The sequence below is a fragment of the Plodia interpunctella genome, chromosome 8 (assembly GCF_027563975.2).
Source record: "Plodia interpunctella isolate USDA-ARS_2022_Savannah chromosome 8, ilPloInte3.2, whole genome shotgun sequence".
Lineage (NCBI taxonomy): Eukaryota > Metazoa > Arthropoda > Insecta > Lepidoptera > Pyralidae > Plodia > Plodia interpunctella.
Window position 1 is genome coordinate 308,240 of NC_071301.1, and position 18,713 is coordinate 326,952.

General features: G+C 40.0%; 1 protein-coding gene across 9 annotated transcripts in view; it reads right to left on the reverse strand.

The window, feature by feature from the left end:
* Tomosyn (tomosyn) overlaps nt 1-18,713 on the reverse strand; it is a 214,073-nt gene that overhangs the window by 20,134 nt on the left and 175,226 nt on the right. For all 9 annotated transcript variants that reach the window (XM_064436121.1, XM_064436119.1, XM_064436122.1 and 6 more), the window contains exons 5-12: nt 6,052-6,115; nt 4,835-5,051; nt 4,107-4,182; nt 3,598-3,752; nt 3,144-3,307; nt 2,668-2,798; nt 827-906; nt 357-520 (exon numbers count right to left, since the gene is read on the reverse strand). In XM_064436121.1, coding sequence (XP_064292191.1) covers nt 357-520; nt 827-906; nt 2,668-2,798; nt 3,144-3,307; nt 3,598-3,752; nt 4,107-4,182; nt 4,835-5,051; nt 6,052-6,115 — 1,051 coding nt within the window. The remainder of the gene's footprint in view (nt 1-356; nt 521-826; nt 907-2,667; nt 2,799-3,143; nt 3,308-3,597; nt 3,753-4,106; nt 4,183-4,834; nt 5,052-6,051; nt 6,116-18,713) is intronic.

Here is an 18,713-nt window from a genome sequence, read left to right on the forward strand (position 1 = left end):
AACAATGTCAATCTATGAGAAACACAATAAACGGACAATCGAGTAGCGAGAGTGATAGGGATCAACACAGTTCAAATGAGTTTCTATCGGAAAAGCAATCATTGTTCCGAAAAACCAGAAGCTTTTAGAAATATAATATAAAACTTTTACCTGAAAAACGGCTCTGAAGATCTGATTTCAGTATAAATGCTTTTATTTTGACGGTAGAATAAACCAAACATAAAAGGCTAAAACACTTTTTAAACCCATAAACAGGGGACCAAAAGACTTGTCGCCTCGACGGTAATTCGCATCCGATAAGGGAAAAAGGGTGAGAAACCGCGAGAAACACCCACGACTGCCTGCCAGCGACTCACGTGTGTTTCGGAGTGTGCCTCAGCCTTGCGGAACTTGAAGAGCAGCACGTGTCCGTGCGGCAGCGCCACCGCCAGCCGCCGCGACTCCGCGCACAGCGCCAGCTGCTGCACCGCCAGCGGCGCGCTGTCCGCGTACGCCGGGCACGCTGCGCTGCGCTCGAACACTGACGGGCGATGTCACTATTTGTTAAACTATTATAGGACTGAAGCGGTGATGGTGTAATGGTTAAGGCGCCCGCCTGTGAACCGCAATATCCCAGCTTTTCATTTTACTCGCGCCACATTAGTTTTTATACCGATCTGATTTTTATACACCATCACTCGCTTTCGGTGAATGAAAACATCGTCCGGAAACCTGCACTCTGGTTGATTATGAATTTGTATGTGAAATGGACAATGGTCAAATATTATAAAGTACAATAGTGAGAAAACACACTTAACATTCTCATAAGTGTTGTTCTGTGGCTTACCTTTAGAACATTTTAATTTGTACAATATTTGTAGGGTGCCCGCGCTCGCGTCCCAAAACTTTACACTGCCGTCCGCGTGTCTGAAATGTTAAAATTTAAATTGAATAAATTAAGAGGGTATATACAGGGTCATTTATGAAACTTCAGCAACTTCGCAGAAGCAAGAAATTACGTTTGATGTTGCGAATTTCGACATAAATATAATTTTTATCCCCTTACCTTACCATAGATCCCCTTGCACTACGCATCTGAGCGTCTTCCTAGATATTCCTTCGCCGTTAAGCGTCGTCATATGCACATTCCAAGTTGTCATACCATTAGCAATCATCCCCCCCCCTCTCCTGCAGTGCAGCTAGTACGTCATATGCACATTCCAAGTTGTCATACCATTAGCAATCATCCCCCCCCCTCTCCTGCAGTGCAGCTAGTACACTCACCCGGTCAGTATGATCTCGCTGTAGGAGCAGGAGGCGGGCGCCCACTCGCCTCTCCTGCAGTGCAGCTAGTACACTCACCCGGTCAGTATGATCTCGCTGTAGGAGCAGGAGGCGGGCGCCCACTCGCCTCTCCTGTAGTGCAGCTAGTACACTCACCCGGTCAGTATGATCTCGCTGTAGGAGCAGGAGGCGGGCGCCCACTCGTCTCTCCTGTAGTGCAGCTAGTACACTCACCCGGTCAGTATGATCTCGCTGTAGGAGCAGGAGGCGGGCGCCCACTCGTCTCTCCTGTAGTGCAGCTAGTACACTCACCCGGTCAGTATGATCTCGCTGTAGGAGCAGGAGGCGGGCGCCCACTCGTCTCTCCTGTAGTGCAGCTAGTACACTCACCCGGTCAGTATGATCTCGCTGTAGGAGCAGGAGGCGGGCGCCCACTCGTCTCTCCTGTAGTGCAGCTAGTACACTCACCCGGTCAGTATGATCTCGCTGTAGGAGCAGGAGGCGGGCGCCCACTCGTCTCTCCTGTAGTGCAGCTAGTACACTCACCCGGTCAGTATGATCTCGCTGTAGGAGCAGGAGGCGGGCGCCCACTCGTCTCTCCTGTAGTGCAGCTAGTACACTCACCCGGTCAGTATGATCTCGCTGTAGGAGCAGGAGGCGGGCGCCCACTCGCCTCTCCTGTAGTGCAGCTAGTACACTCACCCGGTCAGTATGATCTCGCTGTAGGAGCAGGAGGCGGGCGCCCACTCGTCTCTCCTGTAGTGCAGCTAGTACACTCACCCGGTCAGTATGATCTCGCTGTAGGAGCAGGAGGCGGGCGCCCACTCGTCTCTCCTGTAGTGCAGCTAGTACACTCACCCGGTCAGTATGATCTCGCTGTAGGAGCAGGAGGCGGGCGCCCACTCGTCTCTCCTGTAGTGCAGCTAGTACACTCACCCGGTCAGTATGATCTCGCTGTAGGAGCAGGAGGCGGGCGCCCACTCGTCTCTCCTGTAGTGCAGCTAGTACACTCACCCGGTCAGTATGATCTCGCTGTAGGAGCAGGAGGCGGGCGCCCACTCGCCTCTCCTGTAGTGCAGCTAGTACACTCACCCGGTCAGTATGATCTCGCTGTAGGAGCAGGAGGCGGGCGCCCACTCGCCTCTCCTGTAGTGCAGCTAGTACACTCACCCGGTCAGTATGATCTCGCTGTAGGAGCAGGAGGCGGGCGCCCACTCGCCTCTCCTGTAGTGCAGCTAGTACACTCACCCGGTCAGTATGATCTCGCTGTAGGAGCAGGAGGCGGGCGCCCACTCGTCTCTCCTGTAGTGCAGCTAGTACACTCACCCGGTCAGTATGATCTCGCTGTAGGAGCAGGAGGCGGGCGCCCACTCGCCTCTCCTGTAGTGCAGCTAGTACACTCACCCGGTCAGTATGATCTCGCTGTAGGAGCAGGAGGCGGGCGCCCACTCGCCCCCCGCCACGGGCCACAGCCTCTCGCTGAAGCCCGCACTCTTCTTGTTGGCCGCACGACCCACGGAGTAGAACGCCGGGATCTGAAACATAGGCGTTGCTTTTTACCTGAAAACCATAGGAATAATCATAAAAATCTTGGAACATTTTAGCGACATTGTGAATATTTATCGAAAGCTGGCGAATGTATTAACTGGAAGAAGTTCGTAATTATTCTGGCCTCTTTACTCAGCATATATACGAAGTGGATCTTCTAAATGAATGTGTCAAACTATTGTCCTGTCTCGTTGATTTAAAATTAAATGCAGTATATTATAATGCTTATCGCTCGGATATAGTATCCCTTGTGTGTATGGTTTAAATGTGATTATCGACGATGTATTTTCATAAGATCCACATTGTACAACTTTGGAGTGCAGTATACTGACCAGGTCCGAGGGGCAGTCAGCGAAGTATGAGCAGCAGCTGACGGGTGACTCGTGCAGGTCCATGGGGTAGGGGTTCTCGAACACCGGATATCCGGGGGACAGCAGGTCTATAACCACCAGGTCGTTCTGCAAGAGGACTACTATCGCGTACGGCTCTTGGTAGTCTGGAAACGAGAAGATATTAGACACATTGGTTGTTATTAATGTTATATCGCCTATGTAGAGACTGGCTACTAAATGCCCCATTGCTCAGTCGTTATTCTACTATCGCTGGTTGAGATCTCTTCATGGGATAAGTCCGTCATTATATATTACCTTTGTGTTGTACCTTTAATATTTTTATGGGTTTTTTGGTAAAACAAACAAACAAACAAACAAACAAACAAACAAACAAACAAACAAACGAAAGAATGAACACGATCGAACGAACAAAAAAGCAGTATGTGTCCCTCACCCGCAGCGTGCGGCGTCTCACAGAGCGTGACGAAGTCGACGACGCTGTGCTCCATCTCGAGCACGGTGGTGGTCTTGCCGCTGAGCACCGTGACGCTGTGCGAGCGCCCCGCCTTCTCCGACGGCAGCCCGCCGGAGAATATCACCAGGCTCTCGCTGGACACCGGCAGGCACGATTACATTAGTACACAGTTCAATAGCGGACTTCCAAATGTGCCTTTAAAATTTAAAAGTTTACTTTATACATGGCTTCCGATTTATAGATAATAGAAAAGCATTTAAAATATTATATGATTTCATCGCCATTTTATAAAATAAAGTTCTAGACCGATTTGGCTATAGTATTAGAACCGAGGAGATCCGAAACAATAATAAACGTGTAATGTTTAAAACTATTTCCATACATATTTGGATTACACAAATTTCAACTCTATGAGAAACATTAAAGTTAAACAACTTTCTTATCAGGTTCAGTTACAAAAAAGTCAGTTAAAATGAGAATGAGCTCACCCCGTCCGCGAAGTTTTCCACTCGAGCCTGAGTATCGGTTTGCAAGGCTCCAGTTTCCCGTCTTTGTTCGCTTTTGCTGAAAAAAGTAAAGGAAATAAACACAATTTATTTAAAACTATTACAAGAGACTGCATGGATCTTTCTTAACAAAATTGAAACTTTTGTTAACGGAGAAATGCTATTATTCTTTGGACGAGTTTTTAAACGATAAAGAACAAAAATTTTGACATTTATTATATCGATTGGACATTCACAATATTAATACTTTTATTACTAAATTATCTAAATTATTTATATTACCTATGTAATTTAATTAACTCATTATGACGTGTTTTTTATCGATTTATTATAATATTATTATGAGATGACATACATTATTGATAATAGAAATTGCATCCATATAAATAACTATCGAAAATTAAATTTTATAATAAATCCGGCTGCCGTTCCATATTCTTGTTAGCAAATACCCGACAGGGTTCATATTGTACCTATTATGTAAGCAGTGTTAGCTAGCTAAGAGAACTCATGTACATTATGAATGGCAATAAACGATTTGAATTGAATTGAATTCTTTATGCTGGCCTCGACACTCTCATAGTACAAGTAGTTAACGCCCCGTCTACATGAGCCGTCATGAGTTTAAGTTTCCCGTCGTGCCAACAAACTAGTTACATAGCGTGATATCAACAGATTATCCTATCTAAATAGGTGTATCTCGCTCTTACCATGAGGATACGACAGTGATTGGGGTCTCGGCGCTCTCGTAGTCCAAGTGGCTAACGCCCCGTCCACATGCGCCGTCATGAACTTCCCGTCGTGCTGCCACGCGGCCGCGCGGACGCCGTCCCCCGGCCCGCCGCTGCCCAGCGCGCCTCGCCACTCCGCCGCGCGCGCGCGCAGGTCCCATACCACTACTAAGCCGGTTTCGAAGGCTATCAGCAACTGAAATTCATCAAGCAGGATACAGGTGCACGGCTTATAAATGTTATGATATAGTAGAAGTTATTACAGATTGGCGACTCTTCAAGTAGAGTGTTCAATATTTGCATGAAATTTATACGTAGATAGCAATGCCCAAAAATGAAAAAAAATGTGAAATTTGTCTTGAAAGCTAAATTTAAAATCATATATTAATCTGTCAAAAATGTTTATCAAATTTCATTAACATCGAAAATTAAATCTAATTACAAATAGACTGAAATTTTAAGCCGTACGTAAATAATTCGAAACTTCTGCAAGTCCGAGGCGGTAAGCCCGGGCGGCCTGCAAACCCGATAGCTCGGGGTCCGGGGATTAGCCGGGATAAATTAATTAGGCAAATGGCAATGATTGGAGGGGAATACGAAAGCGTTTAAGATTATGGTGATTTTACTGTGTTTTATTCAAAATAAAAAAATGATATTATATCCTTTAAATCATTACTGAATGAGATTAAAAATCGCAAGTCAATTATTAGTTAGTCTTTAGTCAAAACGTTCAGTAATTCAGGCCGTACGCTCAAATAACAACAGTATTTAACAAATGTTATATGGCATTCCAAGCAATTTTTAGTTTCAGGCATTTCCAAGCAATCTTTAGCTGTGCTACACAAATGCGTAAATCTGACTTGGGAAAATTTATTTTCTACAATAAGCTATAGCCGTACATCTGGATTCATAGGCATCGTTCTAATAAAACATGATTTCACAAGAAGGTTTGCAGATTCTGCGCGTACGAAATCCACGGGGGGATACCTATATAGTGGTCCTATTCTAGCGGAACCACAAACCACGCTTCGCTATTATCTGGCGTGCCGTATCAATCATGAACAACCACAATGCAGAGATTCATCTTTCTGATATTAAGTAGGTACGATCGCACGATTCACATGTTTTAGAAAGACGACACTCACTACGCTGTAATAACGGGAGGTAGGTATGATGATGGCAATAACGAGACCCACCTTGCTGGCGTCCAGGGGGTTGTCGCTGATCTCCACCACCGCTCCGGGATGATTCTGTCTCGTGCTGAAACAAGGAAAAAATCAAATAGTAACGCTGAACACTTTTATTTAGAAATGCACACGTTTTCATGAAAAGTGTGTTCAAACACAATGTAAATTTTTGAATAAATGAAATGCAACAGAGCAATAGCAGAGAGAACAATAGCAGACAAACAAAACGTAAATTAACATACCGTAAGCTAACATACCGTTCCTCGTTAGCTGATGGTTTATCAGCTAGGTAGTGTAACTATATTTTATAACAAATACATATATAGATAAACATCCAAGACCCGGACCAATCAGAAAAAGATAATTTTCCATCATGACCCGACCGGGGATCGAACCCGGGAGCTCTCGGTTCAGTGGCAAGCACTTTACCACTGCGCCACCGAGGTCGTCAAAGTGTGTAAATGGAGAAGTCAAATCATAATATGAATAACGAATAGAGCAACGATTTTTTGCTATTATTTTATTAAAATGCAGGCAGTATTTGAAAGCTCTTAAATAGACACAGAGAGAGAGAGAGAGAGACGGTGCTGTCGTTAAATACCGCACAATATATTATCAGTTAGTCGACAGATTAACAACGAAGCCGCTGGAACGTCAACATTGACAGCGAGAGTTGGGTGACCGAGTTTGCGTTATCTCCGCGTCTAGTTCCACTTCTAACATCACTAGGGTTGTCGACACGTGTGTGTTATGGTCTACAGGTTCTGTAGCATATAGTTAGACAATTATTTCTATACAATATTGTTCATGAAGCTATAGATAGTATTGGAGCCAGGACTCCCAAGAACTTTTTGATGAAAGATATATTTATTGCTAACTGCACTACCTACCGTCTTTTATTCGCATACATACTAGTCAACCAGTGTGCAGGTTTATTCACAATATTTTCCTTCATCGAAAGCAAGTGGTGGGTACATAAACTCAAATGGCACAAGTAGGATTCGAACTTGAAATCATTCGATAACCCACGTGCCACGTGTTGAATCACTGCATATTTGTAGCCATCGGGGGTCGTAATTAATGTGTTTTGTGTTATTTATATAATTTAATATGGAATGATCATAGGGGACGTTCTAACCACTGGATCATGACCGCTAAGCCGTTGGCAGCCCTATCGTCCACCCGGCGGAGGGTGGGAACGGCGCCGCGACGTCGCGCGTCGCCGCAACAAGTGGCGCCGCGCCGCGCCGTCGCCGCATTCGGCCGCTTCATCCGTATTATTGTTATACCACAGAATTGAGTTGAGGAATCTGATTTCATTTGTATTATCTTTGCCTTCAACATTGAGTGGATTTTGAGACGACGAAAAAAAGTAAAAGATAAAATCTAATTACTAAGAATCTTTTATTTATGTAGCTCTCTATAACGTGAGATTTTAAAGTGTGTAACTTGTGGTCCCGCCCTGGAATCGAGCCTTTTCATATGCTGCCGCGGATGTCGTACGAGGTGACTAAGAGCCTTAGTTGCCGATAGGTAACAATAGCAATCCCGAGTGTTGATGTCCAGCTAGGGGCTAATATATTATTATTTTAACAAATCTCTCTATTCGGTAAAATCATTCATTTTTACGCAACAACAGTCGTGCAATATTGTGCATTAGTTATAAGAATACCAAACAATACAATGTAAAGATTTGGTTAACTGAAATGCCCAAGAGAAACGTTGCAAACGGAAAATGCTCGCTTCCAACAAACGTTACCTGCTTAGAATTCCAGCTGGTCTGTTTTTGAACAAGCCGAATGGTCACCGGACGCGAGAGTACCTTGAAGGTTCTCGGAGAGTGTACAATGCTTGTCAGAACTATCGTCGGGGACATCGATGCCTCTAACAAAGGCTTTCTGCACACTTTAGTATAGCTAGGACGGCTTAGAACTCACTTCATAGTCATAGTCTAGTTCGTAGTCGATAGAATAAAAGATTTAACTCGACAATTTTTCGTTAAATCATTGTGATGAAGTCTTTTGATGGTATGGGTTGTCGTAAAAGTGCTATAATTCAAAATCTAGACTGGATAACTGGTATATAAATCGGTCATATCATAGGCTATAGTGTATAGGCCACATCCCCAAGGCCGTTGTATGCGAAAAGCCTGTGCCTAAAGCCTGTTTGTTTGATCAGCAGGTAGTTTTAAAATATTGAGATCAAGAGCTGTACAAATGTATATTATGGCTAGAATAATTAAAAAACAATAGTACCTATAGACCAGCAAAACAATGGGAATTAATATGGCGGCTTAGAACTAAATTGCGAAACGAATTATTATTGTATACGAAGGTACGTCGCTGCGTGAAAGGCTGGCAAGGGCAATCTTTTACTGAAAATAAACGAAATATTTTTACATTGTTAATACCAAGATATCAGTCTTATTTATGAACAAATATTAGCTCAGATATTACGACGTTAAAATATCACCGCGCTTTCGCATTACGCAATTTTCCGACTCGAGAGGCATTATGAAAATGTTTTGTGATATTCCCTAGCGCTCACCGCTTCCCTTTTCGCGTTTCATGTAATTTTAAGGGCTTTTGAAATCACAACAATGTTATAGCGATAACGTCTGGCGCGGACGTCGTTAGTACTCGGTGGTAAATTAAAATAAATTGCGTTATACATCAACAATGGCAACCCTGCGCGATTTTGTTCAGGCGACGCCGTGATTGGCGGAAGTTCGTTACGACGCGCCAATCAGGAAGCCGCGCGGGGCCCACGCTGCGCTAGGGCTGCCCCGGGGCATGTTATAACGACCTTTATTGTCTGTGAAGTTATCGTGTACAATGAGTGCCGGCGACAGAGACACTGCACCAATTAGAGGGCTTGTTCGGGAATAAAGAAAATCAGAGAGCAATAGCTCCGTGTAGTTCATTATAAACTTTAGAGCAAATATGACGTTAGCTTTATACAGTAATCTTCGACTACTTCTAACTATGTGAAACCCAAGCGATATAATACAGTATAGTCAACATTACAACGTTGGTTAATGACAGTTTTCTAATTTTCAGTGCCATAGATAGATGTCGCCACCAGTTCAATTATATCTCGGAATAGCTTTTATAGAACATTCGCTTTAGAATGAAATGAATGAACACTCCGCAGCGCAATAAACAGCCATTTTGAACCTGAATATCATCTGTTGCATATTTATCTCAGCTCGATTGCAGCTGGAGCTTTCATCCGGTCGCGATTCACCCGGCCAGATTATATAACCGGCTATCAGACCGTTCATCCGGCTGTGAGATCGGCTTTATCAGCCGGTGTTTGCTCAATGCCACCCGGCCGGTTACTGTTTCAAGTAAACAACTAATTATATTCGGTTTACTGAGCTTTGATAAAGTTTTTGCAAACGCGAGATAACATTGTCATATTTATTATAAGAATGCACGAGTACGCTTTTTGATTTGTAATATTGTATTTGCGACTAGATATAGACAGAATATAAGTAAAAATTAGTGCTTTGTATTTTTTGATAAAAGTACATTTTTGACCTATAATAATATACAAATACGCTTGACCAATTAACGTTATTTTGTTATTACACCAACTTTTGTGATGTTAATACAACATGTTCATTCATCAAGAAATATCATAAACAAGACTTTGATGATGGTACCATGGTTAATTACTTTATTCTTTTCCGTGTTAAGTAAATATGTACACCGAATTATGTCTGATATTGCAATATGATGTCAGAACTTTATGTGTTTATGACTATCGATATGATAGTGAGGTGATCCTTTTTAGAACATTTCTCACCCTTTGCTACTATTTACAATATATTTTTCATTATAACAGAGAAGCGTTTTTGTAGATATGCAATAACATATTAATGGTCACTTGTATTTAATGTAGCGTTTAATTACACATATGCCTGCATGTTTTCCGAATAAAAGAAAAAAAAAAACGAAGAGTTAAGTTTAAAGAAAATAGAACGAGAGCGTTGAAGGCTCTCCTTGGTTTGTGTATTTTTACATTCATGGCAGTCCTGTCCAGTGAAGCAAATCAATCAAGAGTCGCCGCCCAGCCGCCGGCGTCTATGTGAATTTTAACAAGCAATCCTATCGAGCACCATAAATCAATCGCCACCACCTGTAGCTCCGTGTCATAGATTATAGTCTGAAAGCCCGCGACGGAAATAGCTACCTTATATTACCTATGCTAATCTATATTTATACTTCTACTTAGGAAGAGGAAGTGTTTAAGAAGGTTTTTTGTAGGGGGAAATACTCAACCGATTTTTCTTCTTCCCAAACTGGTGAAAATTCTTACATTAAGAAGAAAGAAAAATAATTTTAACATTTCTATGTCAAAAGAAATTTAAACAATTATATGGTAAAAAACATCGTGAATATCCATCTCGTTCAATAAATTCATTCTTTGTTCAATAAATTATTGCTGATGGTTTTGTGTTGGAGGCATACTTTCAGCTTTTGTAAAATAACAAAGGTCAGACCGTCACGGGCTCTTGTACTATGAAATATCCAGCAACATTCGAGTATTTCTCGGAAGGTTGGCAGCGCTCCAATCAATTAGTTGCTTACAAGTTTCGGCCATAGAACCTCAAGTGTTAACTTGTTGCTGTCGGAAACTTTATCACATAGTGACATTTAGGTGATATAGAATTTTACTATCAGTTATTAAGTAGTGTTAGCCATATCACACTCGACAAGAAGAAAAAATCAGGTTTCTTAGACGTGATAGTTTCCAAACTGGTTTATTTTTGAGTAAATATACAGCAATTAAGTCGACTTCACGATAATTATTTATAACATAGGTAAAACATCTGTAATTTGTCCGAATGAAAAATCCATATTTGAGTGTTTTGTCAGTAGTTTCCTCAGTCGTTATACGTCGGAGCCTAGGGTACGCTTCCTTAATTTTTCTTCTCCATTTCACTCGGTCCTCGGAACTTACCTGTCAGACAGTTGGCTGAGGACCAACTGTCTGTCAGTCAGCACTTTTTTGTTTTCCAATACTAGATGAGAAACACGTCGACAATGGTCAAACAAAAAAACTGCGATTAACCAAAGACAAAAAGGTCCGCAATATATCACAAGCCATACTCCCTCAGAGTGGAAAGTTAAGATCTGTAGGAACTCCGCGGGCCGACTTAGAGTTATTATAAATGATGGATGGAATCCCGGGAGAGGGAATTTGCGGTCCTTATGTTTGTCTGCGTGAGTTAACGTTATAACTTTTAACTTGACCTGACTGATATGCACGTTGAATTTCCTAAAAGAATAATTTGTTATCGATTATTATTATATTATTATTGATTTAAAAATATTATTTTTGATGTAACGTTGCATTAAGAATGATTGCACTTTGAGCGCATTTGAACTAATATATATTATATTACAAAATAATATTTCTTATAAAGAAAAGGGTTCATGCAAATCCAGTTAATATTTTTGTGGTTTAAGATATATATAATGCTTTTGGAATATCTAATGAAAATATGCCTTAAAATAAGTCACACCACTACTGCAATCGACCTGTAGTTAAATGCATCGCCACTTGCTTTTAAATAATAAAAATATACGAATAAAAAAAACGTTATGTTTACAACATATTAGATTCTCAGTACCTAGGTAGCCAGCACTCGGGGGCCTACTGCCGGCTCGCGATTTTAACGACATCGTAAACTTTTACAACGCACGCAGGTACGACTGGATCAAATCTGAGGGCACTTCATGCCTTTCAGGCTTATCCCTCGGTAGTCGTGCGCCATTCTCTGTTCACCTTCGACCTCGTCATATCGCCGTCCCACTCACATTTAATGGTATATCGTACATCGCTCGCTCGTGTTGATACATAGATTTAAAATAAAGTTCTATCAAACACATGTTGTTTACTAGGCGAGGTTCGAAATGTTTACCCGAACACGAAGCTTTATAACGAACGAAGATATGAAGAAGAAGATAATGTGAAAACACCTAGTGATATAATATTGGAACTTTATACCATACTAGCGGCCCGACCTGGCTTCGCTCGGGTCAAAACGTAATAAATTAACCTAAACCTTCCACAGGAACCACACTATATCTATTGGTGAAAACCGCATGATAATCAGCATCCGCATGAAAATCAGTAGTTTTTGAGTTTATCGCAAACAGACAGACAGACGCGGCAGAGGACTTTGTTTTCAAATATGTAAGGATTCCGGGGTGGATGATTTATTTAGTATATTTGAACAATTTAAAACAATTCCACTACCTTTTGCAGCTTGGCCAAAAACCATCAGAATTTCCACTGCAACTCTTGTGTCCACGAATACGAAATGTTATGTTAAACTCAACTATTAATGCATGGCATCGCGTGCAATATTCATAAGTGCATTCAGAAACAAAGGAAGATTGTGGTACAGCCGCCGCAGTGGATGCAAACCACATACAAATGGACGCGATACATTGCGCCGTTCGTATTGTAAATACGTATTCCGTGTAGCTGAATATATTTATTTAAAAGCACTGACGTATAAAAAGCATGTTTAGTATGTACTAACAATACCGTTTAAAAATAACCAATGTTATAATTATATGTGCCAGCACTCAGGCAGCACGTCTTCCATAGGAATATACCTTAATTGAACATGGGACACGAAGAATGATATAAAAAGGTATGCAAAATCAAAATCAAATCATTTATTCAGAAATTAGGCCTTCACAGGCACTTTTTCACGTCATAATCTAAATTAAATGATGTTTACAATGCGGAAGAAATGAAATAAATAATGATTCTATAATCTGAACACATGTTTCTATCACATCAAGCCAGAAAACATGTTTTAAATTACAAACAATTACAAGCGTTATGAGCGAAAAATATTCATCGCTATTACTTCCGCAAGAGGTACTTGTAGTACATACCTGGATCGACTATACTTGTAACAAACCATTTTAGGGGAGGAAGTTGAATTCATAAAGTGTTTAGTTTGCAAAATATGAATTTTTTGAATGTTGTTATGATGTCAACTATCTAGCGACTTTGTTGTAGTAATAAAAAACAAATAAACAATTAACTTGTACCTATTTTATAATTACTGCTCAATCAAAAATCCCCCAGTAAGACCGAGGCTTTATCTGTAATTAAGACCGACGTTCACTGAGCAGAAATATTATAATCCACAGACAATAGTCGGGTAATTGAGGTGTTTCTGATGAGCTGCAGGCCCGGCCACGGCGACGTTGTAATTCACGCATGGACAATACGTACAGCGAACCATAGAGCTTGATAGATTCGGGCTAGAATTTGCTTGAATTGATTTCCATCCAGTTGGATGGAGCGATCGATGGATAGAAATAATGCAATAAGCTGCAATAAGTTGTGAGTTGAGTTACTTCAAGATTTGATGATGCCATTTAATTTAATTTATATTGATGCGCGAATTAGTTTGATGCATGCATAAAATCAAATATTAATAACACAATCTGGCCATAAAGAGTACAAAAACGGACTTTTGACGAACTACATATTTTTACGATTATCAAATCGAATGGTCGTAATTGGTGTTTTTTAGTGTTTATTTTTTTTAGTACAGCGTAGATGTTGTTGTTGCCAGACTCTCTCCTTTACATTTTTTGAATTTCGAATACGCGTTTCTCTTTACTGCATGAACGAAGTGGAAGTGACGCTTAATCCGAGCACGGAATATTTCTTAAGAACATCTGAGACGCAAAAACTACCAAATGAATAGACCGTCCGCTAACAACGCTCAACAAAATGGACTTAACGAAATAAGAATTCACTCATTTCTGTTTTACTTTCATTACAGACCCCTTAGAGAAGAAAAGACATCATAATGAACCGCTCAACTATTGATGAGGAAAAGGATGGCTCTTAATTATGAAAGGAAATTAAAAGGAAGCACTTAATATATATAAGCTTAGTTTCATACAATTATTTCTAACAGATAGCTACTAAAACTACAGAATATATTTAAGAATCTACCTCAAATTTATTGTACAGATGTGAACTGGCAATTTTTTATATATTTGTAGTATATTTACATCCTCGTCATTGAAGTCAACATTAGTTCTGTAGAATATTCTAATATTACTATTTGTATGTGCCACTATTCGTTTTGAATACCAAATATAATTTTGCATGTGATTTTGAATAACACGTCTGTGATACTTAGAGCACTACTGAATAATGGTTTGAATGTTGGTACAACTCGCTAATGGGGTGGGAGGTACAGCGTGACTATTATTCTAGGCGACGTGGGTATTTTCGCTCGTGCTATTATGATTATGAGAAATTGTGAAGCGCTTGTTTCTTTAATAAGCTCCTCGTAGTGCTGTATCTAGTTATTGTTCTCCATAATTATCGCAAAATGGTTTTCTTTTAAAACGTTCAGAAAAAAGCATATAGCACGCAGGTTTCTAGTGGTATTGCGCCACGGAAAAATACAGAAAACATATATTATATAATAGTTGGTTATAATGTGCAATAGTATAGTTAGAAAGTCCTCGTGAATTTAACTAATATTACTTATTTACTTGTACTTGGCAAAGGTACGACTGGGACTAAAATGGTAACATAGTGCTTGTAAATCTAAGTCTGTCCAATAAAGTATATTTAAGGTTGCACACTGAACCTCATGCATGATATAAATAAATGATATGACAAGCGTCCTGCAGTATTGGTACTCGTAAGATATATGTGTACCTATAATTTCCTTCGTGTAATTATCAACATTGAGGTTGACACAACCATCGTCTCGGCGTACGACGGAGACATGACACAGAAAGGAGAAAGAACTGTAACGATTACAGTGTTACATCTTTAAAATTTAGGTTAAAAAAAATTATTCTCAAAAAAGATACAAAAATCACTTACATGACAACACTGGTTACATGATTGTATATTTAGAATGTCGCTCGCATAGGTAGACACATGACACATGTCACACATTCAGTCACTTTTCGTCTGTTCATAAAGTCATGCATCGCAGTCTACGCCGGAGTTAATAATGTTCGACAATATACTGTGCATGTTTTGCTTTAAATGCGTTAAAGCAAACGCGGGTAGTTTCTTAGAAAGTTGTGCGCCTTCGAACGCGATTGATTTTTTCAGTAGTTTTTACAGTAAAGTTAGCAAACCAAACATTCAGTCTTGATAATCGCACAACAGGTTTTGCCCACAAAGTAACCATAAATTGAATAGATGTAAGTATAATCCGGACTAATCGCGTGGCTTATCCGGCTTAGCTGCTGGGAGGGGTGGGGGTGAATTACATCTAGCCGGATAATCGGAACCAATTCAGACGGTTTTCTTTCCACTTTTTAGGGGAGAACGCGACTGGGTACTTTACGTCTAGACGGAAAGTTATCGCATAAAAGTTAATAAGATTGGTGGGGTAAGGCTTTGTCACGACGAACACTGCATTAATACTATTAATATATTTCAAAAAGAATGCGAAAAATTAACACTAATTTATCAAGTGTGGCAAAATAATGAAATGTTTGTTATTCCAAATCAATGACTCGTGTTTTGATAACATTTGGAGCAGTTACTCCGAAAATTTTGAGTTTCTGATAGTTAATGGCATATCTCTTAGATGCGAACGAACGTCGCTATCAATCTCCTGGCGCAGTAATACATTTAATGTGACACTTGGATCGCCAGTGGCCGTTAGCCCTAACGCAGGTGTGCACATCGTAATCATTTTATATGTAATTTATTTTTATAAAGCTTAATGTCGTGGTGGCAATCCACGTTGTAATAATAGATTTCCTTATAAAGTTATACTTAACAAGTAAAATCGGAATTTCAGATTGTTTACCAGGCTTGCCAGGGTTAAAAAAAAATTTAATTCTAACTATATTACAAAAAATATAAATGTCGGACTTAGGGCCTAGAGATTTTACCGACAGAGTGAGTAGAAGAAGTAGCGGGAAGAGCAAATTAAGTTTGTTTTTATGTGAAGCCTGTATGATTGTTGAATAAACATCAACATGTTATAGAGTTAACATGGAGCAATCGAGTGCACATTTCCAATAGGATCTGTGGTATGTCTAACAAACTGATCTCGACACCGCATTCTCGGCTCACCAGCTGTCTGGTCGGAGCCAACAGGTGGAAACAAGTGAGGACTCACGACAATGAATGTGTGCTGTAGTGTCTAAATGTCCAGTGTCATTAACATTACAAGTAAGTCAGATACAAAACACATTACAAAACTTTTGCTACAATCGCTATTATACAGCCTACGTCTAGTGGCAAGTAGTTGAACCTGATATAAATCGTGAAAACTCCTCAATAAAAGCACACGACTATTACAATACGACTGTTCATTTTATCAATCTTGATTGATAAATAATAGCTAACCTTGAAACATTTAATTACCTTTGGACCTGGGATACTCAACTTCCATACTCTACGTACGATAACTCTCTAATCTTCCAATAGCATTTTTACAATACAATACCACATAGTAGATTGTCTAATATTGATTTAATAATATGAATAGCTTCATCCTTTTTTCGACGATCAATTTGGAATACTTTCCGCCATCAGACATGGCATGAACTTCACTATCGTAAAGATAAAGAATAAATAAAATATTAAAACGTAGGACATAAATATGACATAAAGCGATTTTATTGAAAGCGGCGCATATTCCGACGTGTATATCGCTGAGTTTACGATGCGATATCGCCGCGATATTGTAAGCGCCTCGCCATTGTATCGCCGCCGGGAAAAATTACTTCAGAAATCAAGAAGTTTGAAGGAATATGGAGGACATTTCTATAACTAATAATGCGTAAAAATAGTTTGAAGTGGTCAAATTGGATGACAAATTTTAGAATGAGTGAATCTCGTAGTCAATAAAACTGATCAATAAAAATTACATTTAATTGTATCATTAAATTATCAAATACATACGTTACAATTAAAATTATTGTACTTCTTGACTCGAGCTTAGTTTGAGCTTATGCCAATAAGCTCAAACTAAGCTCGAAACTTTACAACTGTCTTCATACATGATTTTATACTCCTCCAGACGACTAGTTTGACTAAGCAAATCCTATTACAACGATACGAAGCGGGTTCTGGCTGCAAGAGCCGCCGAAGCATGAATTACAGCTACAAGAGCACTCGGGAAACAATGTGTAAGTTCAAACGACCGTCGTTTGTTCTAGTTGTAAATTATGATAAAGAACTTGCCACTATGTAAGCAAGCGGATGTACAAGAATGCAAGTGGAGAGATCAGACAGTTTACAAGCAATAAACGTGTTCTGTTAACATATTATTTTATGGATTATATATATATATTCAATACTTATATATTTCGTGTTTCTGAAACTTAACATCGAGAATAGAGAAAACTTGATTGTTCAGCAATTATAACACTAATTTCCTTATTTTTCTTTGAGGAGCCACCTCGCAATGGACTGATCATTATAAACATGCATAGTCATGTATTAATAGTCAACCGATCTTCTTGAAAGGCATACATATACTTAGTACACAGGGTGCCTACCTCTCAACGCTTGAAAAACAGTTCTCATGGGAAATATATGCATGTGAAGCCGAGGGCAAAAGTAAAGTCTAGTATATTTATTCACGTCCCGCACGCCTACACTTGCTGGCCGACTGAAAAAACAATTGGAGTATATTTTCTCTGGACCCGCGACAAATTACACTTATCCTGTATAATTAAAGACCCGTATCTCCGAGCTAATCCATTGACAAAGAAACAAATGGTTCCGGATAAACACGTGACCAATCCCCATGATTACTCTGCTAACATTTGGTGTGTCTCACTTGAGTGCGGCACGCTGGTGATTACTCAGAAAATATACGTGGAAATTGACATAAAATCTAATCCCTCTCTGTCTCTCATCTGAGCGTTATCTTCCTCAATCTTTGAGCGTCGGAGCCTAGAAGACCTACCACGAAACATACAAATATGTTGCACTTTACTAAGCTCCACATGTTGGTATCTTTTCCCACATCGTGTAAGCATCGTGTAAAAAAGAGAATTTGTGGACGTGTACGTGATTATACAAGCTTGCAAGCCTGCAAGCAGACGTAAAACCACATACGATAATTATCTATTTATTACTAATACTGAGAGAGTTTAATATTTCTTGACAGTGCATTATGTAATTGAGCTACAGTGTGCGAGGCGCACCCGATACTTTCGCAGAATAAAGAGATTTAAAAAATATACCTTATTATTGCCTGTTTATTTGTTTGATTTTGGTTAATTTGAAATTTCACTTAAGAAAAACGTAATAAGTTGGTCCGGCAAAAAGTGGAGGCGTAATTAAGTGATACAACATTATGGATTACAATTGAAAAATGAAAGAATTTTGAAGCCAATATGCTCAACCATTAAGTATAATTAATAGCTTATCCACTGACGTACTTATCGCTACAAATGCTTAGTTACAACGGTAATTAGTTCAGTGCGGAGACTCTTTTCACGACATTCGTAAAAGGCAGGTTGTGGCGGCTCTCGTTATAAACAGCGCTAATTAGGCCCCGGGGAACATTAGGGGATAATTTGTCCGTTATTAGGGCTTGTACACATAGCGGCGCTTTATGTTACCTATGTAATCTGTGGTCTGGAAAATTAGATTAAATTTTCGCTCTGCAATAAGAC